This window comes from Rhinopithecus roxellana, chromosome 1 (assembly GCF_007565055.1).
Source record: "Rhinopithecus roxellana isolate Shanxi Qingling chromosome 1, ASM756505v1, whole genome shotgun sequence".
Lineage (NCBI taxonomy): Eukaryota > Metazoa > Chordata > Mammalia > Primates > Cercopithecidae > Rhinopithecus > Rhinopithecus roxellana.
Genome location: NC_044549.1, coordinates 200,563,536 through 200,587,520, shown reverse-complemented (window position 1 = coordinate 200,587,520; position 23,985 = coordinate 200,563,536). Strand labels below are relative to the sequence as shown.

The following is a 23,985-nucleotide window of genomic DNA, read 5'->3' as shown; positions in this document are numbered from 1 at the left end:
TGCTGAGCATGTGGATTTTTAAAAATGCTTTGCAGCCAAAGGAAGTGTGTGTAGGTGAGGATAAGACCTTGTGAAGCAATATTTCCCCCACAGAAAAAGGTGCCAGTTCTGACTTGTTTAAATTTGGTTTTAATTAGGATTTTTATCACTTGTAGATCACACCACAGAGGGGACAGCTGTCTTACCTTTACTTCTCAGATTGTGACACTCCAAGAAGCAGCTGATCAGAGGTTAAAATAGCTTCCAGTCTCCTAAGAGCTTCAGCACATTTTGTTGCTGTGTAAACCTCTGACTTGCCTGGAAATTGACTTGTAAGGAATTTTGCGTTTCATACTGGGGTGCCTGATGCTGGGGTCTGGTATATTTCATGCTCAGCTGTGTGTTGGCTTGGAGGAAATGGAGAGATGGCCCCTAGCTCAGGTAAGGGCCTTGGCTTACATCAGTGACTGGCCTTTGTGGTGGTCAGGAGAGTTGGGGAGGATGCTGGGACCAAGCTCACAGAACACTTAACATCCCGAGTCCCAGCTCCTCCATTTGCAGAGTGGGCATCACAACTTTTGCCCTGCCTTTACCTCAGGTTCTCCTTGGGGATTGGATGAACAGTGGAATGTAACACAACTTTGAGCCCTGTAAAGTGCTGAAGACCTTCCTCTGGACCCTCAGTAAGTTTACTTAATATAAATGGGTCCAGGTGCTGGGGTGATTACCCTTGTCTTCTGCTAAATCATGGAGGTTTGGGGAGTTCTTTCAGTCTCCCAATAAACTTGTTTGTGGAGGCCTGGGGAGTTTCTTCAGACCTCCAATACAACTTATTTAATCCTATAACAGGTCCTGTTAAGAATTCCTTCATTATCTTGTCATGCTTCAAGGCCCAGGAAAGGCCTAGGCCAGACTCTTGGTGGGCTTTTGTTACATTCTAGCCTTTTTGTAAGGGCAGTGGTTCTATCAGTTTTACATATATATATGTGTATATGTGTGTGTGTGTGTGTATATATATATATTTTTTTGAGATGGAGTCTCGCTCTGTTGGCCAGGCTGGAGTGCAGTGGCATGATCTCAGCTCACTGCAACCTCCGCCTCCCGGGTTCAAGTGATTCTCCTGCCTCAGCCTCCTGAGAAGCTGGGATCACAGGTGCCCACCACAACGCTTGGCTAATTTTTTGTATTTTTAGTAGAGACAGGGTTTCACCATGTTAACCAGGCTGGTCTCAAATTCCTGACTTCAGGTGATCCACCCGCCTGGGCCTCCCAAAATGCCGGGATTACAGGCGTGAACCACCGCCCCAGCGAGCTTTTAATATTTAACCTAGCTACTCAGTCAGTACTAAAACGTAGTGGAGGCCTGCGTTAGTGAGACCTGGCCTGCCACACACTTCGTTGTTAGGTTACTGCTATAAATGGCCATGTGTAGCCAAGGCACTTATTTGCAAACAACAGAAATCCATTCTGGCTGGTTTTAGAAGAAAACAAAATGCTTGTTATTTTAAAAATCAAGCTACTCACAGCTTACCAGGAGTAAAAGAAAAAAAAAATTAAAAAGAAAGACCTATAGTCCCAGCTACTCAGGAGGCTGAGGCAGGAGAATGGCGTGAACCCGGGAGGCGGAGCTTGCAGTGAGCCAAGATCGCGCCACTGCACTCCAGCCCTACAGAATGAGACTCCATCTCAAAAAAAAAAAAAAAAAAAGAAAGCCAGCCTTAGAGGTACATAGCCTGAAAGAAGCCCAACATTTCACAAGAGAAACAGAAAATGGCTCGATGAGGAAACTATTACTGCCTTCGATTACTAGATACTACAGTTTGCCCTATTGCCCCGTGCCCTGGAATCAATCTTGAATCAAATCTTATTGCAGCTCCCCTAGAGAGAAGTCTGTGCCACCCCACCCCTACCTCTCTGCAGGTCACAACTCATTTGGAGTCTCTTATGGGCATTTTGGATCAACAGGGCCAGAGTTAACTTCCTGCTGCAAGGCAGGCTGGGAAAGTGAGTGGGGCACTTTCGGCTTCTGTAGTGAGGGGCAGGCTCTCCCTCCCCCAAGACTCAGGTGGAGCTTTCATAAGTGAAGGGAAGAGCTCGGGCTCTGGGTAGCCCATACAATAACTGGGAACATGGTACATTGGATACACTAGTCTACCTGAGGTCCAGACCCGAGGTCTGGCCCTGGCTTCTGTCTTTCTCTTGCTGTACACTTCACCTGGATCTCCTGTGGCCCTCCGGATATTTACATTGTATGAATGATTTTTATTTTGGGGGGAGGTGGGTGCGGTGGTGACAGGGACTCACTCTGTCACCCAGGCTGAAGTACAGTGGTGCAATCTTGGCTCACTGCAGCCTCGACCTCCTGGGCTCAGATGATTTCCCTACCTCAGCCCCCCAAGTAACTGGGACTACAGGTGCACACTGCCACTCCTGACTTTGTCTTTTTTTGTGGTAGAGATAGAGTTTCACCATGTTTCCCAGGCTAGTCTTGAACTCCTGGGCTCAAGGAATCTTCCTGCCTCAGCCTCCTAAAGTGTTGGGATTACAGGCATGAGACACTGAGCCTAGCCCCTTATGAATGATTTCTCTGCATTTCTTCCCATCCTGCCTGCCCTATGTCCAGAGCCTATCTTGGTGACCACGGTAGCCCTCAGGCAGCTGAGTGTGGCCTCATGCGGGCCGCTTTCTCTTCTAGGTCAGCCTCTTGAAGAGGAGGCAGCATGTGGTCTCACTCAGAGGTTCCTCAACTAGGCCATGTATTAGAGATGTGACCCAGGAGTGGGTGGGCTCTTTGAACATTCAGATTCCCAGGTCTTACCATGGAAGATTCTGATTTGGTAGGTGTATTTATAACCATTTCCTGGGCTGCTGCTAGTTTATTCTCTATCAGCTCATATCTGAGGCCTCTGCAGCCCTACCAGTTTGGTGGTTTTCTTATTTTTCTCATTTGATATAAGAATAGATGAGATCACATTTCTCTAGCTGTTAGGCAGAAAGCATACCTAAGCCTTGGGGCTGTTTATTTGAGAGAATTTTGAAAGCCTGATGCAGTCAGAAAGCCCCCTGTTTAAATGTGGGCCTGTCTTTTATTAGCTGTGAACCATTGGTTAAGTTTCTTAGTCGTTCTGAACCTGGTCATTTGTATTCAGTGATAATACCTGATTCTGGGGTGGTTGTGAGGGCCAGAGGCCCTGGTGTGCACAAGAATGAAGTGTAAGTAGATGAGCAAGCACCACATGGCAGCATGCAGTTGGAAGGGACTGTCCCTCCCAGCAGACTCAGAGGCAGCTACTCTTCTGCTGTCCTTGGGGTGAGAAGGTGGCTCTCCTAACTCACATCCAGCTTGTTTTTTGGGGGGCCCCTTTGCTTTCTGGCCTTTGCTAAATGCTCTTTATAAATAATACTCTAATCATATTGTTGCCACCTCTCTACCTGTCGTCCAGCTTCTCAGTGCTTGTGAGATAAAGTCTAGCCCATGAGGCAGGCCCATCCCACTTCCCCAGTGCCCTTGGATATCACCACTCTCTGCCTGGACACACTTGCTCCTTCTAGTGACCCTAACATTCCCCTCTCTGCCCGCTCAATCTGCATCTTCCCTCTTCTCTCCCTGGACAGCCTGTCCACCTGGCCCTCCAGGTGTTCTCAGGTCCCGCCTTCTCTCATTCCCAGCAGCACTCAGGCTTTGGGTGCACTGTAGGGTGGTTATCTGTTCCCCTGTCTGCTTCCCCCTTCCCTGCCCTTGACCTCCCTGAGGGCAGCCATCTCGCTTTAGTCACCTTTTTGTCTGCCCCATGACAAGACTCAGAGACTCTGTAAACATTCAAATGAAGAAGCAACTAGGCAGGCACATGGATGTGGGAGTTGGATGGGCTGAGATTTTCCTCAGGGGAAAACAGACTTGCCCATGAGGACAAGTCCAGGAGTTTATTTAAAAAATGTGCAGGCTGTGGCGATGATAACAGGAAGAAGAACTTCACTGGGTGATTGTGAAGTCAGTTAGATTTCTTCGATCTGTAGTTTAGACATGGACCGGGGTGCTTTGACAGCCGCCAACATTGGAAAAGAACTGGGCATTTTAGTTGGTCACAGGCTTTAAATAAGCCAATGGTGTGACATGGATACCAGGAACCCTGATGTCCCAGCTGTGGTGTTGGCTATCGGTTGGTTGGGAAATAACCTTTTTGGTTTTTTTTTGAGATGGAGTTTCGCTCTTTTGCCCAGGCTGGAGTGCAGTGGTGCAATCTCGGCTCGCTGCAACCTCCGCCTTCTGGTTTCAAGCAATTGTCCTGCCTCAGCCTCCCGAGTAGCTGGGACTACAGGTGCCTGCCACCACACCCAGTTAATTTTTGTATTTTTAGTAGAGACAGGGATTCACCATGTTGGCGAGGCTGGTCTTTATCTCCTAACCTTGTGATCCGCCCTCCTCAGCCTCCCAAAGTGCTGGGATTACAGGCGTGAGTCACCGCACCCAGTGGAAATACGTATTCTTTTAATAAATGGTAGCTCGTATGCCCTTGACCCACCCCATTTTAAGAACAAATCTACCCACGTGAGAGGTCACATAGATGCTATTGAGGTTGGTGCATCTGGTGCCAGGTTTGAGTGAAGGCCGTTGGCAGCTATCAGGGAAACTGTTTTAGGGGCCCCAGAATTGACGTGAACAGGCCCATGGGACTGAAGTGTGTGTGGGAGGTGAAGGGGTATCATTTACAGGGGCCACCCACTGAGGTTTTCAGGCCTTTGCTTGCTGTCTGTTGGATCCAGCGAAAGTGAACACGTAGTGGTTGGGCTTGCTCTTCTTCTCTCCTGGGCTCAGCCTAAGGATCCTATCTACCAGCCAGAGTTTGCGGAGAAAGGTCACCTTTTGTTCTGCAGGCCTGACGGATCTGGAGATGGTCAGGTAGCAGCCACATGTCCTCAGGACCAGAGAGTCTGGGTGGTTGTTCCAGTCCCTAGAACTGACCAAGGGGACCCCCTCTGCCTGACTCCTCTGGCTGTCCACTATGAGGCAATGGGGAAGGGGTTTCTGGGTGCCACGCAACACTGTCTCCCACCGGGGGAGAGGTCTTCCAATCTGCATTGACCTTATCATTTGCCTTTGTGATTTGCTCACTGCTGCTCGCCTTGTGAGCTTAGAATGGTGAGGAAGTCCTAGTGGTTGTGAATTCTGCTTTGTGGTGGAGGAGACTTTTTTCCCCTTCAAGAAAAGGGAAATGGTGGGGTAGGGTGAGAGAATGGGGAGGTGACTTCATTGCTCACCATCAGTTAGTTTCTTAACTGACATTTTAGTCCCGCCCCCACAGACATAATGGAGATGTCTGTCCTGATTTAAGGGGGCTTAGTCTGCAGTTGGCTGCTGCATTTGTTACTGTGGTTAGAGTCCCAGGCTGCAGAGGGACGCTGGTGTGTGCAGGCTCAGTCTGCCCTCTTCTGCACCAGCAAAGCTGGACTTTTTTTTTTTTCCAAGCTTGAGAAAAGTCATTAGGCATTGACAAGGCTGTGTCAGGCCTGAGTGCCAGCCATGGTTTCCTGCTTTCCCATTTAGCCAGGTGAGGGTCAAGAGAATCTGTTTAGGATATGAATCAAGATAGTGAGCCACAGCCAGCTAGGTTCCTCTGGTTACTTTTATTATTAAGTCATTTTGACAGCAGAATTAAGGAAGATGGAAAAAATACTACCCACAGTTGAGTGCGAGTCCAGGAAGTCTTTGGCCATTTGTATGTATGGTATTGCCATGGTTGCGATCATGAGTGTGTAGTATAGGACTCTTCCCCCTGGCGTTCCTGTGCGTTTCTGTTGCATAGTGCTACCCTTGCTATTTTAATGCCTCCCCCGGCCCATCACATGAATGCTGGCCTGCATAACTGTGCCCTACAGGTGGTGGGCTCACTGCATAGTTCCACTTCTCCGTCTTGTGAGAAACACAGCTCTAAACACCTCTACATGCATTGCTCTTTTATTTCCTTGTGATGCCTTTTGGGACTGGAGTTCTTGGCCAAGAAATGACCATATCTGGGGCTCTCGATGGGTTTGACTGTATCTCTCTGAAATGACACCAGGAAGAACTGTCAACGCTGTCATGTGATGTGGAGGAGCCCTAGACACCCTTGAAACCATTTGCATCTGAAAGGTTAGGGCAGGAGTGGGACAAGAACAAAGGGCAGGGGTTCTAGAGGGAATTAGCCTATGCCTGAAGCCTGTCCTGTTGTTCGGGTCCTGGCAACCTCTAGCTGTGTGACTCTGGATGGATTACTTAATTGCCCTAGGCTTCCATTTTTCTCATCTGTGGAAGGAGAAAGGAGTGCTGACCTTATTAGATTTTTATAGTGATTAACTATTGCTTATTTTCAATAATATCAATACTACTGTTTAATTAATGGAATAATCAGTTGCCTGGCATACTGTTATTACCAAAGAAATGACAGTGTTGTTGTAAGACATACAGAACAGAGAAGAGCGACATTTGGGTTTGGCACTGCCCAGAGCTCACCTTCTAATGGAAAATCTTCCAATTTTATGGAACCTAGTTAAAACCACACTTCCAAGAGGTGGGCAGGGTTGGGATTTTTGTCCTCATTTTGCAGGAGAGAAACAGAGGTGCAGATAGTTGTTGGAAAGGAGGATAGAACAGACAACCAAGGGATAAACAAGCAGCATATGTGGCAGAAAGAACTGAGGATGTGGCAGCAGGGAGCTGGGCTTCTGTTTTATTTCCCAAAACTTGAGCTCTACCCAGTGGAAAGAGTATTAGGTATGACGTGCACAGACCTGGACCAGCCTCAGTTCTTGCATCTGTGCAACAAGGCTAGTGATAACCTAATATGTGGGTGCTGTTGGAAGGCTCAGACAACAGAAGTTCCTGTAACATGGGAAGTTAGCATGTGCCTCCTGCCTCCCTGGGTGGTTCCTTTAGTATTGGTCCAGCTGCTGTTAGTGCCAGGTGCTGCGAGCAGTGATGGACAGAACTCTGAGAGCTTCTAGTCTAGGAAGGAAGACAGATGTCAAACAAAATCTCATGCAGGGAAATAAAGGTAAAATCATATGTCTGGGATGGTTATCATTAGAAGGCATGGGAAGAACACCTGTCTGCTAAAAGTGGTCATGACCTTTGGCCCACACCGAGTTTTGTGGTGGGGTCCGAATTAAGGATTCTGTGGGGAAACTTCACAGATGGGTGGTGCCTGTTCTTGTTCTTGTAGGTGGGGGCCTCTTGACACCCCTAAGGGAATCAGATAGCAGATAGGTCATTCTTAATTTGATCCTCATTAAAAATACTTTTTTTTTTTTTTTGAGACAGAGTCTGGCTCTGTCACCCAGGCTGGAGTGCAGTGGTGCGATCTCGGCTTACTGCAAGCTCCGCCTCCCAGGTTCACGTCATTCTCCTTCCTCAGCTTCCCAAGTAGCTGGGACTACAGGCATCCGCCACCACATCCAGCTAATTTTTTGTGTTTTCAGTAGAGACGGGGTTTCACCATGTTAGCCAGGATGGTCTCGATCTCCTGACCTTGCGAGCCACCTGCCTCGGCCTCCCAAAGTGCTGGAATTACAGGCTTGAGCCACCGTGCCCAGCCCTAAAAAGATTTTTTTTTAATTGTTAATTGATAAATAATAGCTGTATGTTTATGGTATACAATGTGATGTTTCAGTGTATGTATACATTGTAGAAAGATTAAATCAAACTGATTTCACATTTTTTGTGGTGAGACTTTCAAATCTAGGCTCAGCAGTTTTGAAATATCCATTATTATTAACCGATCACCATGCTGTGCAGTAGCTTCGGTAAACACACTCCTCCTGTCTAACTGGAATTTTGTATCCTTTGACCAGCATCTTCCTTTCTCCACCTCCCCCACAACTGCAGCCTCTGTAACCACCCTTCTAGTCTCTATTTTGGTGAATTCCACTTTTTATTTTCTTATTTTAATTTTTAATTTTTTTGAGAGGGGTCTCACTCTGTTGCCAAGGCTGGAGTGCAGTAGTTCAATTACAGCTCACTGCAGCCTTGACCTCCTGGGCTGGTTGGTCCTTCCACCTCAGCTTCCTGGGTAGCTGAGACTACAGGTGTGTGCCATCACACCCAGCTAATTTTTTATATTTTTTGTAGAGACGGAATTTTGCCGTGTTGCCCAGGCTGGTCTGGAAATCCCGGGCACAAGCAATCCACCCGCCTCAGCCTTCCAAACTACTGGGATTACAGGTCTGTAATCCCAGTAGCTGGCCAGTTCTACTGTTTTAGATTCTACATATAAGTGAGATCGTGCAGTATTTGTCTTTCTGAGCCTGGCTTATTTCGCTTAGCATAATGTTCCCCAGATTCATCCATGTTGTTGCAAATGATGGGATTTCCTCTTTTTTTTTTTAAAGCCTGAATAGTATTTCATTGTGTGTATATACTGAATTTTCTTTACTCATTCATCCATTTATGGACACAGGTTATTTCCATTTGAGCTTCACTTTTAAAAATTAAAAGTTTAGTATCTACAGAGACTTGGCCAAAAAAAGTAACTCTTTCAGAAAAGGATAATGTGCTCCATTCACATGAATGTTGTTACATTTAAAAAATGGGCTGGACATGTGGGTCATGCCTATAATCCAGCACTTTGGGAGGCCAAGGCAGGAGGATTACTTAAGCCCAGGAGCTCAAAACCAACCTTGGCAATATAGTTAGACCCTGTCTGTACCGTCCCCCGCCAAAAAAAAAAAAAAAAAAAAAAAAAAAAAACCAGTGCATGGTGGCACGCCCCTGTAGTCCTAGCTACTCCTATGCAGGAGGCTGAGGTAGAAGGGTTACTTGAGCCCAGGAATTTCAGGCTGCAGTAAGCTATGATTGTACCACTGCATTCCAGCCTGGACAGCTGGACAACAGAGCAAGACCCTGTCTCAAAAAAATGCAAATGTAGATCAGTTTCTCTTCTGGTTGGTCTAATAGTAATAGGCCTTCTGTTTCCCAGCGTGGATCTGGGCGCTGGGTCCTGGGTCCTGAGTTCTTGTTAAGTGCTTTCTTGGTTTTCGTGTCAGGGCAAGGGGTGAGTGAGAACAGAGGGAACACCTGGTTCCCTAAGAGGGATGCAGCAAGAACCAGGGTTCGAATTAGGCCCATCACTGATGGACAGCAGGACTTGAAACACTGCAAGATGTCAGCAGGCAGTTTTTCTTTTCTTTTTTTTTTTTTTTTTTTTGAGATGGAGTCTCACTCTGTCGCCCAGGGTGGAGTGCAGTGGTGCAATCTCGGCTCACTGCAACCTCCACCTCCGAGTTCAAGCGATTCTCCTGCTCAGCCTCCTGAGTAGCTGGGACTACAGATGCCCGCCACCATGCCCGGCTAATTTTTTAATTTTTAGTAGAGACAGGTTTTCACCTTATTGGCCAGGCTGGTCTCGAACTCCTGATCTTGTGATCTACCTGCCTTGGCCTCCCAAAGTGCTGGGATTACAGGCATGAGCCACCGCGCCCAGCCAGCAGGCAGTTTTTCATGGTGCAGGGTCATGTGGGGCCCTGTACCACATGGTGGACCCAAATTGTCTTGTGTAATCCTCACATGCCCCTGCTAAAGTAGCACCAGCCCCACTTTGATAGGGGAGGAGACAGAGCCTCAGGGACCTCCCACCACTGGTAAGCAGTGTGTCCTGATGTTCCCACCGCCTGCCCAGTCCAGGGCTGCAGGCGGGGGCTTCCTGCACACCACAGCGCCTCCTACAGGAAGGACCCTGGAGGGAGGTTGGAGCCAGGCCAGACTTCCAGTCTGGCTGCATATGAAGGAACGGGAAGGGACTGGTCTTTGCCTTGCCCTCTGTGTGACCTTCCAAGAGGTTATTTCCTGCTGGGGCCAGCGTGGGTGAAGTCTCAGGGCAGTGGGAGGGGCCCTTTGCACACTAATGGTTCTAGTTGTTCCCTCTGCTCTCTTTCCCCCTCTGTCCCTCTGTCCCCACTCCCACTCATCCTTTAAGGTGACACTTCCTTTGGAAAGCCTCCATAGACACTTCTTATGCCACCAAAAAAAAAAAAAACCTCACTGCTTTCCCTGGCTTTTGACACCTTCCCTTTTCCCGTGTGGGTCGCCATCCCCTTGAGAATCTGAAGAGCTCCAGATTTCTCATCCACTAAGATTCACCTTCTCACACCCACCTGTGTTTCTGTCTGGTCATTGACCTCTGGAATCTGTTCACCGAGGATAAGAATCCCTGCCCTGTTCTGTGGGCACTAGGTGCCTACTCGTTACTCTTTCTCCTCAGTACCCAGCGTGGAGTATCTGGCACGGGGGAGCCAGTCAGTATTTGTCAACTAATCAAGTCTGCTGGAGGAGCTCTCTAGTGCCTCCCTTGAGCATGTGCACCAAGAATAGGATCAGAGTTGACTTGGGCTGGCTCCCCACACTCCTGATACACACACACATAGGATATCTGGGCAGGGCCGCATGACGAGCCTGGCGAGGAGCTGCTGGCTCTGCATGCCGTGGCCTGGGCCTTGAGGTGCCATATGGATGGTGGGGCCCGGCGTGCCTGTCTTCTGAGTGGAGCAGGCCCTCATTTCCACCGCTGAGGGCACATTGACAGGCGCTATCCCTTGGCGCCAGCCTTCGTCAGGCCCTGGGTATCAAGCCTCACCGTTAGAATGCCTGAAGGCTGCCGCACCCTTTCTCTTTGTCCCCTAAGCACCACCACCTTTTTGTCAAAGGCGCCTTCCTTCCCCCAGTGAGTCAGCAGCAGAACCTCAGTTGTTTCTGCTCCTCCCTGTACTCCCCACAGTGTTGAGGCACCTCCTTGTTCTAGTCCACGGCTACTGACCTAGTTCCCGTCCTTATCGCCAATCCTTATCTCTAGCCTCCTTGCTGTTCTCCCAGCCTCCCGCTCAGCGCTTTGTTCTTGCTCTGCTCAGAAGCCTTTAGGGAACACAAGAACCCACAGGAGAGCAGTGACTCTTAGCTAATCCCAGCCTCTTGGATGGTCGTCCCCACCTGCTCCTGCTGACTCTTGGTGAAGCACTGAATGGGGAATCAGATCTGTCTTCACTGCACAGATCATCTGACATCATCTTCTAATGTCTTGGTGAAGCAGGTATTACAGCACTGCCCTGTCTGCTCACAGGATTGCTGAGAACATCTGATAAGGATGATGGGCGTGGAAGCTTACCGTGACCTCTGCAGAGGCACACCGTTCTGGGCCTGTGCCCCACTGGCTTTTCTGCAGTCCTTTCCTTCCTGCCCTGGCCTGATTCTCCCTGCTCTTCAGGCTCGACTGCTTCGTCTCCCTAACCTGCAGGCTTTTCTCCATCATTTCCTTCTTGTAATGGTGATATGATGTCAGTATGATTATCCTCATTTTTGTAGATGAGGAAACTGAGGCCAGACAGGTCATATAACTTGCCCACGGTCACACAGACAAGAGGAAATGGAGCCGGGATTTCCCCGCTCCTGTACACCACTGTGCTGTGCCTGCTGTAGTTGGTGTCAGGCCTGTGGGTACAAACTGGTAACAACAAACGTCTGCCCTCTAGGAACTCTTGGTCTGGTCTGCAGATAAAGTGGATGCTTGGATCAAGTTATCCTAGCAGCACATTGAGTGCAGGGGACCCAGAGTGAGGAGCTTTGCAGCCTGACGAGATCTCAGCCTGCCCAGGAGAAGCAGAGTCTATCCCCCTTGCTCCCTCCCAGTCTCTGGGCAGTAGAGATCTGTGCAGTTTCTGGTCCCAGGCATGGTGGTATTCAGCCGACTTCTTATCACTCCATCTTCAGGGTGAGTCAGACTCCGGGTGACTGCCCTACCTGCTAAGTGCCCTTGGAACACAGCTGCCACCGCGGCCACACCTAACAGGAAGTCCCTCCACACTAGCGTGGGGCTGCACTGGACCTGAGGATGGGCACAAGGTGATACTGGGGAGCCTGCCAAGTTTGCCCCAACATTGTTTGTCTCTTCCTGTCACCTTCAGGCACTATGTGCCCATCTCTTTTGATTTTTTTCCCCGGGCCCAAATCAGAACTGGAAAGGCTCAAAGTGGGGCCAGTTTGACCTCTTCTTAGGGGGCTGGGATTTTGAGGCCTTATTCTCTTAACTGTTGAACAGAGGGCAGTTTCCCATGGACATCATAGCAGGTGTACTCAGAGCTAATGAGGCATGTCACCTGGGGGTTGGAAAGTGTTTCTGTACCTATGAGTTGAGTCTCTAGCTTCTTCAGGAAGCTCAAGAAGGGTGGGAAGACCTTACATGAGAAGTTGAATGTCTCTCTCTCAATCCTTTCCTGCTTCCCTTATTTCCTTCTGGAAGGGAGAGCTCTAGGCAGCAGCTCCTAAAAGTTTGAGTCCTTGGGAAGTCTTAGGAAGAGGGAGAGGCTTATTCCTTATCCCTTGAGCTCAAGTCCTCCTGCTTCGGCACACTTGCCCTCAGTGACAGTTCCCAGCCCTCATTTTAACCTTAACCCCCCTCCCAAACACAGACACACAAACAGCAGCAGGCTGGGGCAGGTCCAGGCTGGGAGTGGAGGATCTCACCTGACTTCTGGTCTTCCCCTTTCCTCCCATGACACATCTTGTAGGCTACCACAGTGCCCGTTCAGGGTGTCAGCCCTCATGCCCACGGCGCTGGAGGAATGCCTTGTGAGCCCTGCCCCTGACACCATCAGGTGAGGCTGGGCCAGCTCTGTGCGTCTGCTCTGCAAGCTGTGACAGTGCTGTTGCTTCGCTCTCATGTCTTTGTAGGCAGTTACCACTCCCAGGAATGCTCTGTCTTCTTTAGCCGGCTCGTAATCCCCCAGCGGGCATTTAGAATTGAGTTTAAGGATTACTTCCTTCCCTAGCAACGCCTATCCCTTGCTAATTCCCTAAGTGTACGAGATATTTAGTAAAGCTTTCCTCGCTACTCATGGCACAGTTACATTTTCTAAGTCTGCTCCTTTGAGTAGACTTGAGATTCTTGAGGACAGGGTTCTTATTTTATCTTTGTGCCCAAGGTAGACCTAGCCCACAAAGGAGACTGGGGGGAGCAAGGAAAGAGAGATCTTCATCTTACTGTGGGTGGGAAGGGACAACAGGAGGACATAGAACAGCCTCTCTTCTTCCTCCCTCCTCCTGTAGGTCTGGTTGTTGATTGACCTGCTTCTAGCAGTGGTACTACATTCAGACAGCAGTGTGGATTGATGCTGCCCCCACGCTTCATGTGCCATCCAGAGGCAGGTGTACTCATCCAGTGAGGGGTCCTTCCGGAGAGAGGAGACTGAGGAGCAAACCCATTGTTGAAACACCAAGTCTGAGGAGATGAGATGGAGGCATGTGCCACAATTGGTAAACCTTTAGCTGGTCTGATAAAGAAAAATGATACAAATAAGCAATATCAGTGAACATCACTACAGATCTTATAGACATTGAAAAGCTATTGAGAGAACAATATAAGTCACTTTGTGCCAGTAAATTCAGTAACTTAGGTGAAACAGACATCTTGAAAGACATAAATTAATAACACTGACTGGAGAAGAAATAGAAAATCTGTACAGTACTATAACTAAAATCTTTTCCCAAAGAAAACTTCAGGCCAAGATTGCTTCATTGAAGTCTTGTTGAACATTTAAGAAAGAAATAATACCAACCCTGCACAGCTCTAATTTTATTTGTAAGTTTTGTCCCTGATAAAAAGGATTTCAAACATTAGGAAACAGGTCAGTCAGACTCTGTCCTGAGCAGGGCTGTATTTGAGACCCCCTGAAATCCTTCCTCAAAGGCTTCTTCCTCCTGAAGGCTCTGGGACGAGGTGAGGGCATAGGTGCAAGGTCTAGGCGTGGAGATGTGGGCAGGGGTGAGAAATGTGGAAGTACGTCCATTAATAGGCAAGTAGGCTATGGAGAGGGCCCCAGCCCAGGTCATGACTCTCCTGCCCTCCAGCCATCAGCGTTCCTGAGGTTTACTCTTCTGGAGTTGGTGAAGAGGGTAGCAGTTCAATTGGTAGAGTTTCTGAAGGTTGTTTAGCCCAGGCTCTGGGCTAGGCCTTGAGGTGCGCTAGAAGATGCCCCGTGCTGAGAGGTTCTTAAAGGGAAGGGGTAGTAAAGCCAACTGTGAACAGGAATGGCCACAGGCCTGTGCCCTGGGCCTACGGTCAGACCCTGATATGTACTGGGTAGGCCCAGAGGATTCCTTTGCCTGGGAATCTTAGAAGGCTGCTTTGAGGAGGTGGCCTTTGACCCGGCCTCTAGGACTGGCCAGATGGTGTGTTTTCTTGGGGGTTATCAGGGTAGGTATTTCATGATTTGAGACAAAATGTGGGGTGTAAGAGTGTTCTGGACAGAGCAGATGTGAAGTTGAGATGAATGGCTATTGTCCTGGGGGTATGGAGACCCGGTGAGAGCTTTGAGCAGAGGTGCAGTGTGGTCTGACCAGTATCTTTGAAGAGGAGGCCAGGAATGTGTGGATTGATAAGATGGAGAGAGACTTAGGGGAAATAGGTTGGAGAAAGAGGGAAAAATGCAGGAGGCAGCTGTATTCTCCAGAGTAGAGGGGAAGGCTGGCTGGCAGGCAAGGGTGGAGGGGAATGGCTGGGGGCTTGGTTGTGGTGGGGAGCTAAGGAGGTGGTAGAGGAGACTAGGGATTGGGAAGGAGGGAGAAGATGGCAAGATTTGGGAAGGGTGTGAGGTGGGGAGTGGGGGTGGTGAGGCGTTGAGTCTGATTTAAAGGTCTCAGGGTGAGCGAAGTGTCTCTAGATTCCGGGGGAGGCTGTGCACCTAAGGTCCTGCCTGCTTTCCTACTGAGTGTCCAGCAGGGCCTAGGCTTGGACTTGGGCTGGCTGTGGCCGTATCTGAGCACTGGGGCCAGGTCTGAACTGTGTGGGGAGCGCAGGAGAGGCGGGTAGAATCAGAGCTCTTTAGAAACTCGGCACCACTCTTCCACTCTTGATAGCCTCTCTCTCGTCTCCTTGGCAAGAACGAGGGCCAGGCATCAGGACGACCTGGAGGCAGACTTGCAGCTACCGCTGATGGGTTCTGTGACTTTGGACAAATCTTTTCCTTTTCCCTGACTGCCATTTCCCAGGTTTTCCCATGGGTTAAATTGAGGATCTAGAATGGGTGATCCTGCAAGCCCTCCAGGTCTGAGGCGCTTTGAGTCTCTCGGGTAGGGGTGAGTTTCAAGTGGTCTGCTGTTCCCTCCACTGTTCCAGGCAGCAAGGGGCCGTATCTTGTAATTCAGGCCAGTGTCACCAAAAGCGATTTTCGTTCCCATGAATGCCCATTATCCTATTTATGAATCACTCTTTGTCAGGAAGGCTGAGGTACACCTTGTCTCTCCCACTTATGTGGCCTGTTCATTTGTTCACCTCCTTCTGCCACAGTATGTGGATCTTTATCTTTTTTGAGCCCCTGCTCTTAGCACAGCATCCCAGGCTGGGGTCATTTTTAACCTCATGCCATCTGCAGAGCTAGTGCTGCACCCCACTCGCCAGATTGCTGGGCATTTTTAAAAGTCATTTAGATAGTTGGGTGTTTTCTCATTTATTAATGAATAACTTGGCCTTTGCTGAGGCACTTGAATGTCTCTGTGGCTCCAGGAGGGTGGTGGCAGCTGTTTGACCTTGCTTGAGAGCTGAGAAAGGGCATGGTATTTGCAAAGCACTCCTCCCAAAGGCTGGACACTTTCCCGTAGTCCCCGCCTACTTCTGCCAGGTGGTTCAGGTTAACAGAACCCCTTTGGAAAGGAGTCTTCCTTTGTGGCTGGGGGGTCTTGCCCCACCAGCCCACTGTGGGGAAAGAAGAGCCCTGTCTGCTTTTCCTTCTCTGCCCTTACCCAGGGCAGGTGTCTGCCACTACTTCCCCTGAGGTAGGCACTTCAGGGAGTAGCCTTCAGGGTGTCCGCTGGTTGGGAGTCGGGAAGAAATTTTTTGCTAGAATGTGCAGGCTCTGTCTTGCTTCATCGGCTAGTCTTTAGGGAGGGCTGCATGTGCCAGCAAGGCTCCTGTGGAAGCCCCATCCAGGTCCCAGCAGCCCTGGGAGCCATTTGGAGAATCCTGATTTGTTTCTCAGTGAAGCACTTATACTCTGTTCTCCCTTCCCTCTTTGACCATCACCAAGCATCTGCCTGTCCACCCCAGGGCCTGCCTTGCCCAGCAGGGGTCGGTAGACTCCCCCCAGTCTCTCCTCGGCCTCTCCATTGCTTAAGAACACTGGCCAGAGCCCTCTGTGTTTGGCCGACTTGACTGTCTTACCTGGCAATCATCGTCACCCCCTCCCCCAGCCCCAGTCACCTGCATGCTCTTCAGACCACACCCTGCCTTTGTTCAAGTTCTGCTTCCCACCGGGAATGCCCTTCCCACTCCTGTCCCGTTATCCTGTATCACCCAATTCTGCCCAGCCCATCTCTCAGTAGGAAACCCCTCACCCTTCCCCCAGGAACCATGTTCCATGTTGACCTCTCTCATGTAGCTGCTGTCACTTGGTCAGTTACTTTGTTCCCGCTGCCTCATTGCCATGAGATGAGCCGCCCTGAGTTGGGGTGGGGGGCGTCTTGATCTGTTCACACGACAGAAGCCTTTCTCTGGGCCAGGCCTCCAATCTAGTTTTGGTAGTCTGCTCCCCAGAGGTTGTGTGGCCAAGGAATGGCAGGGTCTGGTCGATGCCTGCAGTCGTCACATAAAGCAGATGCCATTCTTAGGAAGGCAGTTGTCAATGGCATAAATAAACATTCTAGGAAAGGTAGTTCAAGCAGCTGTTTTACTTATAATTTATATGCAGGCTCCAGCTCATTCTGTGTCCATCAGAGCAGGCTCCCTACTGAAGGAGCTCACAGATCTCTCTCAGAACACTGCTCTGCGAGAGTCGAAGGCAGGACACTGCCATAGTGAAGTACACATTGTCACCTTCTGGAGTGCCAACCTAGCATGCAGGGAGACCCACGACAGCTCTGTCTTGGGACCTCTCAGTGCATGCCCTGGGCCCGAGATGTGGTCACACGAATTTGCACATGGGCACACACACCCTGTGTCAGTTTGTCCACAGGCAGGCTGACCTAACAGTGGTAATCACATAATAAGGGAGAAAGTCCAGGAAGACATTTTCTGCTGCAGGTGGAAGCAGTAAGGCAGTTTCTTTCTGTTGTGACCCTCAGTGCACCTGAGAACAAGCATAACATGTCAAGGTTGAGATGAACATGACTCTCTAGACTTAAAAAAGAGGTGCAGTTGGTGGGAAGTCAGAAGAACCAGATTAAGAAAATTTTCATGGAAACTTCAAACTAATTCCCCTTGCCTCTGTCTCCCTGAATATAGCACAGGCCTAGGCAGTGTCTTGTTACAAGTCTGGTCCTTGTTCATGTTACTTCTAAAGCAAACCAAATAGGTATTTCCGGAGAGGACTCTGGCCTGAAAGGTGTCTCAGGAGGCCCAAGCTCTCATCCTGCCCTGGTTGCTGGTGACTTCTTCCCCCAGTCTTCCCTAGCTTAGCAGGTGTTTCCATCTAGACCCATGAAGGTACTGGGGGCCTGCCAGCGTGGCCCCTCCATGGCACCAAGTGGCTGCATTTCTCACCACCTAAAGCCATCCAGCTCTTTCTGCGAGTGTTCTCTAAGGGCTACCAGGTACCTGGGACTGGGCTGTGGTTACAGATTTTTTGTTGTTGTTGTTTTTGAGATGGAATCTCACTCTGTCACCCAGGCTGGAGTGCAGTGGCTTGATCTTGGCTCATTGCAAGCTCCGCCTCCCAGGTTCATGCCATTCTCCTGCCTCAGCCTCCTGAGTAGCTGGTACTACAGGTTACCAGCTACCACGCCCTGCTACCACGCCCGGCTAATTTTTTTTGTATTTTTAGTAGAGATGGGGTTTCACTGTGTGTTTGCCAGGATGGTTGCGATCTCCTGACCTCGAGATCCGCCCACCTCAGCCTCCCAAAGTGCTGGGAGTACAGGCGTGAGCCACCGCATCTGGCCAAGAGTTACGGATTTTTAAATTCTGCACAGGCAGTGAGGCTCCACTTGCGCCTGTGAGATGCAGCAGGCATGTACCCTGCTTGGAGTCTGGGACACCAGCCTGGGCCCTGCCAGGTGTCCCTCTTCTGAGATGTCCTGTTCTTTAGCTCCCTGGGCCGTGTGGACTGGAAGTAAGAGCTTTCAACTGAGCTGGTGGTTTTCTCCCTTTCTTTGCAGGACAAGGAAGATGGGGAGCCAAAGACCAAGCATCTCAGAGAAGAGGAGGAAGAAGGCGAGAAGCACAGGTAATGCCCATGTGCAGCTTCAGGCTCTGCTCTCTCCTCCAGCACTCATCGGTCTCCCAGTCTCTGGGTCCTCCCAACTGTGTTCAGTGTCTGCCCTGTTCCCTCCCCTCTTCTTTCTGCCATGGCTGTCTTGTTCAGACCTTAAAATCTCAACATCTCAGAAGGCCCTTGTTGAGGCCTTCTCTCCCTCCTTTCCCTCATTTTCTATTTGGCTGTTATTCAACCCCCAGCATTTTCTTTCTAGCCCTTACATTATGCCGTTTTACCCTCCTTATACACCTTTCGTGGCATGGTTCTCCGTTGCCTGCTGAGTAAGTGCCCCTTCTGTACCTGGCATGTGAAGCTCTGCTTGGGTTATCTGGCCTCGTCCAGCCTCCTCTGTTTCCCTCTAGCCAGAGCCCTTTGTGGTCGGCCCTTGCCACCCCTGGGCACTCAGCATTTCCTGACCAGTCTTTTGTCCATCCTGGAGGTCCTTGTCATCTCTCCTACACCTTTGATGTCTGGGTCTTCACATAGCATTCAGCTCAAAGGGCGCCTTTCTCATTTTTCTGTGCCCCTCTGGCTTCATTTCTCTCTGTAGTATTTATCTTATTTTGTCGAATACTGTCATCTGGTTGGGTCCACTTAAGTTGCCTAAACACAGCACACATGAGGGTCTTGGGTACCCTTCCCTCGTGATTGCAGGCACAAGATCTTCCCCCGCAGTCTTGAGGGCTGCAGCCTCCACAGAGCCTCAGATGCTGCTTTGCCTCCCAAAAAGCTGGACCCTGGAAACTGTTGCTGGAACCAGTGTGTGGGGTGGGGCAAGGCAGAGCTGTGCTGCTGATCTTTGTGAACAGAGTGTCTGACTACCACTCCCGTGTCAGCAGTTCCAGAGGTCTCATGTCCTCCCTCCCATGCCTAGCCCTGAGCTGGGGCTCTCTTCCTGGGGTCAAACTATGTGTCTTTCTGGACATGTTGCCTTGATTTCCTTTGCTCTGAGCAGCTTCCTTCAGGCACAGGGGTGTATCTCTTGATGCGCTTAGGCTCTGCTTTGCATAGGGGCAGCAGGAGGGGAGGGAATGCTCTTCAGAGGAAGCTGGGCGGTCACACCAGAGCAGACTTTCCTAATGCCACAGCCTTTTTTCACCTTCACCAGTATGAGTAGAACCTCCCCACATGCGGGCCTCATCTCTGCCTTTGTAATCAGGAACAATCACAGACACTGTTTACGAAGTGTTATCACACCATCCTGAGAGGTCTTCAGAGTCCATGCCCCCTACTCGGGTTCAGACATGCTACCAGCTCCATGCTGAGAGGCTGGTGATGCTAAACGCTGAGTGGGTCTGCTGCCACTGGGCCTGGGGCTTTTTGTTGGGCCTTAGCCCCCACCTCTTGAAGGTCCCTGGATGGTGAGATGGGAAGACAAAGGCCAGTTAGTTGCTCCTTTGCCAGGTGACCCCAACATATGTGGCTTTATGGGTGGGTGCTGGCATAGTTGTCCCCATTCTGTGGTAACTACGTATTAGAGGCCCTTTGGTCTTCTGGTTTGTTCTTAGGTTCTCAAAAACTGGAACTCTGGCTGGAGCCTGAGTTCCAGATTCTGGGCTTTGATTTGCTGGTGGTTTTTTCTCTTATTCCCACCTCTCCCGCTCCTCGATGAGAAAGAAGGGTTACTGGTTTAGCATGTGGGTGGGTGTGTCATACAGTAAGAGGCTTGAATGCTGAACCATGTGGTTGTGAATCTCAAACATGGTGTCGAGTGAAGGAAAAAGCAGGTTTCAGAATTGAGGCATACAGGGCAGGAACATTTATATCAAATTTAGGAACACAAAATGATATATGTATGTTTCTCAGTTGACAAGTACTGACTTTATTGGTTATCTGCTCTGTGCAAGGCACCATTGTGGGCCCCTGGAAGGCAACAGTGGACAAAGTACAGCCCCTGCCCTCATGGAACTGACATTTTCTGGAGGGAGACAGGCTGTTAGCAAAGAAGCAGGTGTGTGGTAAGGTGTCAGGTGCTCCCAAGAAAGCAAAAGCAGAAGTGTAAACGCGTGCATGAGGAGTGATGCCGCCGATTGATGCCTGGGGAAGCAAGGAGGAAACAGGATTAGGGAAAGGCTCTGTGATGTGTGATGTTTTTTTTCTTTTTTTGAGATGGGGGTCTTACTCTGTCACCCAGGCTAGAGTGCAGTGGTGTGATCTCAGCTCACTGCAACCTCCAGGTGGCTCCCAGGCTCAAGCGATCTTCCCACCTCAGCCTCCCAAGAAGCTGGGACCACAGGTGCGCACCTCCATTGCCAGCTAATTTTTTGGTATAAAAACAACATGGTTTCACCAGGTTGCACAGGCTGGTCTCGAACTCCTGAGCTCAGGCAACACCCACTTCAGCCTCCCAAAGTGTTGGAATTACAGGTGTGAGCCACTGGGCGAGGCCAGTGATGTGTGGTTTTGTTGTAACAAAAGAAAAAAAAGGGAAACAAACCTGTCTTGAATATGGCAAAATGTTGCTTTTATTGACTCTGCAGGAGGTGAGTACATGTGTTAGGTTATTCTGCGAACTTTTTTGTGTGCCTGAGATATACCATAATGAAAACAGTGGGAGAAAACCAAAGGGCATGTGTAGTTCCAGGCTCCTGTCAGTGAGTTCTAGATAAAAGAGGCCCTGCCACGTGAGGACCTGCTCCGTGTTATGTCTTACAGGTCATTTGTAGTGGAGCACAGGACCTGCTCTGAGGCCCCGTCCTGAGCCCACTGAGCTGGGCAGGTGCAAGGCCCTGTTTTGTGTTCTCACTGCAGCCCAGGGACCAACCATGCTGGACATTGAATTGGGTTCTGCTTCAGCTCATCATATTCTTCTGATTTGCTCTCATCTGGCCTCTTTTGAGGCAGTGGAGTGTGGTGGAACGGGTTTGCCTCCCAGTCGTTGGGAGCTTGGCTTTCAGGGCTGTCCTTCTAGAGACTTTGGGCTGGTGGACTTCTAGCATCCTGTACCTGACAGGGCCTGCCACTTGGTCACTCCTTTGGTTGCCAGGAAGCCTAGCCTTACCAAGGAGTTGTGCCTGTATTTGTAGGCCCCAGAGAAAAACAGACTCTTCTGACTTTAACAGATCCCCAGAGCAGAGGGCTTGCTTGGGTTATTTAGGAAGGCAGATTAGAACATTGGTTGCCCTAACAGAGGGCCAGACCCCATGGACTTAACTTTAAACTGCAGGGTCCAGGGCTTGGGGATGATGGACTTTCCAGGAAGAACAGGATGTAGCAGAGGCTGTGTCCATCCCAGGGAGGAGGATCTTGCTTTTTGTTTGTACCCCAAGTCTGGAAAGGGGCTCTCACGCAGGATGCTTATGGATTGGGAGCTGATTCCAGAGAACCCCCTAGGCCATAGTCCCTGCTACAGCCTCCTTTGGCACTGGGGAGAAAGAAGTGACCTTCCATTCCATTGGAGGGATGACCCCTGAGGCCATTCGCCAGTGAGCATCCTTCCTCGGCTGCTGGGAGGCGAGAACAGCCTACTTCAGTCACGGTCACTCTGGGTTGAGCCCAGGTGCCAGGTGGGAAGCCCTGCTGACACCAGCCATTCTGGAGTGTGCTGAGAGGAGTGTGGTGCCCACTCTGAGGTGCTTTCAGCTAACACTGTCCTGCCTTCAGTGGGACAAGGCCTTATGGAGAACATGCCTTTTAAGTCTGGAATCCAGATGGTGGGGTTTGGGTGGCAAAGGTCCAGAGGCATGAATCGGCAGTGTGGAAGGGTGGGTGGTATAGCCTGTTGTTGGGGAGGCATGAACAGACATCACGCCAACTCTCCTTTGCACAGTGTCAGTGTCCCTGGGGGCCCCTTCCAGTCTGACCCCCTCACCATCTCAGGAGTGACACCAAGGGAGTTAAACAGATTTGCATCTAAGACCCAGGGCCCAACCTGGATGGGAAAGGCTGAGTTGTCTCTGATGCTGCCTGACCCAGGCCCTACAGGGAAATGGAGGTGGCACCCTCCTCTTCTCCTTCTTCCCTAGTTTCTCCTCTTATGCCCTGACCAGTATTCCTCCGTGAGTCATTCCATCCCACACTGCCACTCAGCTCTGAACTCTAATGACTGGATGACCCCAGGGCCTGCTGCCTGTGAGTGTCTCGGCTCCCTATGTCCCATTAGCGGACAGAGAGCAGGGTCCATCTGCCTCAGTTACCCTCCAGGTCACTCAGTGTCCCTTGCCTGGTGGTCAGTTCCATATATTGATGTAGCTAGTTCATCATGCTTTAGATTCTTGGTTCAGCAGCAGTCCCTGAGATGAAAGGACCTAGACAGATGGAGCAAGGTCTAGCTTTGGAAGCGGTTCCCAGGTTTGAGGCCAAGCCCTGCCAGTTATTAATTCTCTAACCCTGGGCGAGTCACATTGCCTCAGTGAGCCTCAGAATCTTCAACCAAAGGCGGAAAAAAAATGGAATAAAACTTGCTTCACCTGATGAACAGAGCAAATGCCATACCTGTTTGCTCAGCTAGTGCTGGGGCTCTGGACAGAAGGAAGGCACCCTGAGGTCCTCCTGAGAGAGTGAAAGGACTCTGGACACTCCTGGAAAAGGCAGAAGTAACTTCTACATAAAGCATGTGCCAGCTTTGCAAATAAGGCAACAGTTGGGGGAAATGTGAGGCAATGGATGGGAGTAGAAATAAACAAACGTGACCTAGAAGTTTGTGATTAGGAACCACTTTGTACAGCCTCGCTTATTTGCTGCATTAGATAGTCCTTGGAAATAAGCTGAGTGGCCTCCTTTTGCAGATTCATTTGTCTAACCAGATACACTGTAGGGCCAGGGTTTGTGGCTAAATAAATGAAAATCCAACAGGATTGGAGGGAGCCACCCCAGGACCTTGCCCCTCACCAGCCATCCTAAAGAGTCACCCGCCTGCCTGCGTGTGTTCCTGCCCCAGTGCCTGAGGAGACCTTTTCAGAATTATTTTAGCTGTTCTAACAGTTCCTTTGCTTTTCCTTATGTATTTTATAGTCAGCTTGTTAATATCTATTAAAAAAAAAAGCTTGCTGGGATTTTGATAGAAATCAGTGCAGATTCCTTTTTAAAATTTGTATTACTCTCCTAGGATAAATGCTGTCCCATCCCCATACAACCAAATCCCCATTGGGTGGGCGTGAGCTCCAGCAGCTCGACCATCCCAGGCTCTGTGGGAAGAAAGGATGCATTCCTACCCCTAGATGGGCCCTTCTTCTCTGATCTGACTCTTCCCTGTCTCTGCCAGCCTTGTTGTAGCTAACTCTGTAGAGGCGTGGATGACTCATCTCTAAGGCAACTCCCTTCCCCCAGCCCCCTGTGTACTGCCCAGATAAATTGTGCCCTGGAAGGCTGGCCCATGGAAGAGGATATTCAGGGGTGTTCATGTCAGTGTCAGCTGCTTTTTTTTTTTTTTGAGCTGTCCGTCACTTCTTCGTGATGGGAGGTTGGCTGATGTGTGCCATGGAGGCATGCCTAGGGCAGGGTTTGTGGCTGACAGCCATTGCCACCCTGTCTTGTGGGATGGATGGACTGTTGGGTTGGGGCTGACAGGTGGGAGGAGAAGGGAGGAGGCATTTAACCAGGAGCACTTGCCTCCTCCTATGCCAGAAAGTGCCTGAACAAGCAAGTCCCGAACTCCCAACCTCCACAGCCGCCACCTCCCCGTGGCTTTGTATGGAGGTCTGCACACCGCTGGAGCAGTCGGTTACCACCAGAGATAGTTGTTTGACTGGGGCTAGGTGTCACATACTACAAAAGAAATGAGGTCACTAGCCTTCCTTCTTCAGAGATGGAAAATCTGTTCCCCAGCTCAATGTGTGCTTGACCCTCTCGTGGAGAGACTTC

At 50.0% G+C, this 23,985-nt stretch overlaps 1 protein-coding gene across 2 annotated transcripts in view; it reads left to right on the top strand.

Moving 5' to 3' along the window:
* The window catches only part of CCDC12 (coiled-coil domain containing 12), a 55,801-nt gene that overhangs the window by 17,041 nt on the left and 14,775 nt on the right, over nucleotides 1-23,985 (top strand). For both annotated transcript variants that reach the window (XM_010374764.2, XM_030936344.1), the window contains exon 2: nucleotides 18,086-18,153. In XM_010374764.2, coding sequence (XP_010373066.2) covers nucleotides 18,086-18,153 — 68 coding nt within the window. The remainder of the gene's footprint in view (nucleotides 1-18,085; nucleotides 18,154-23,985) is intronic.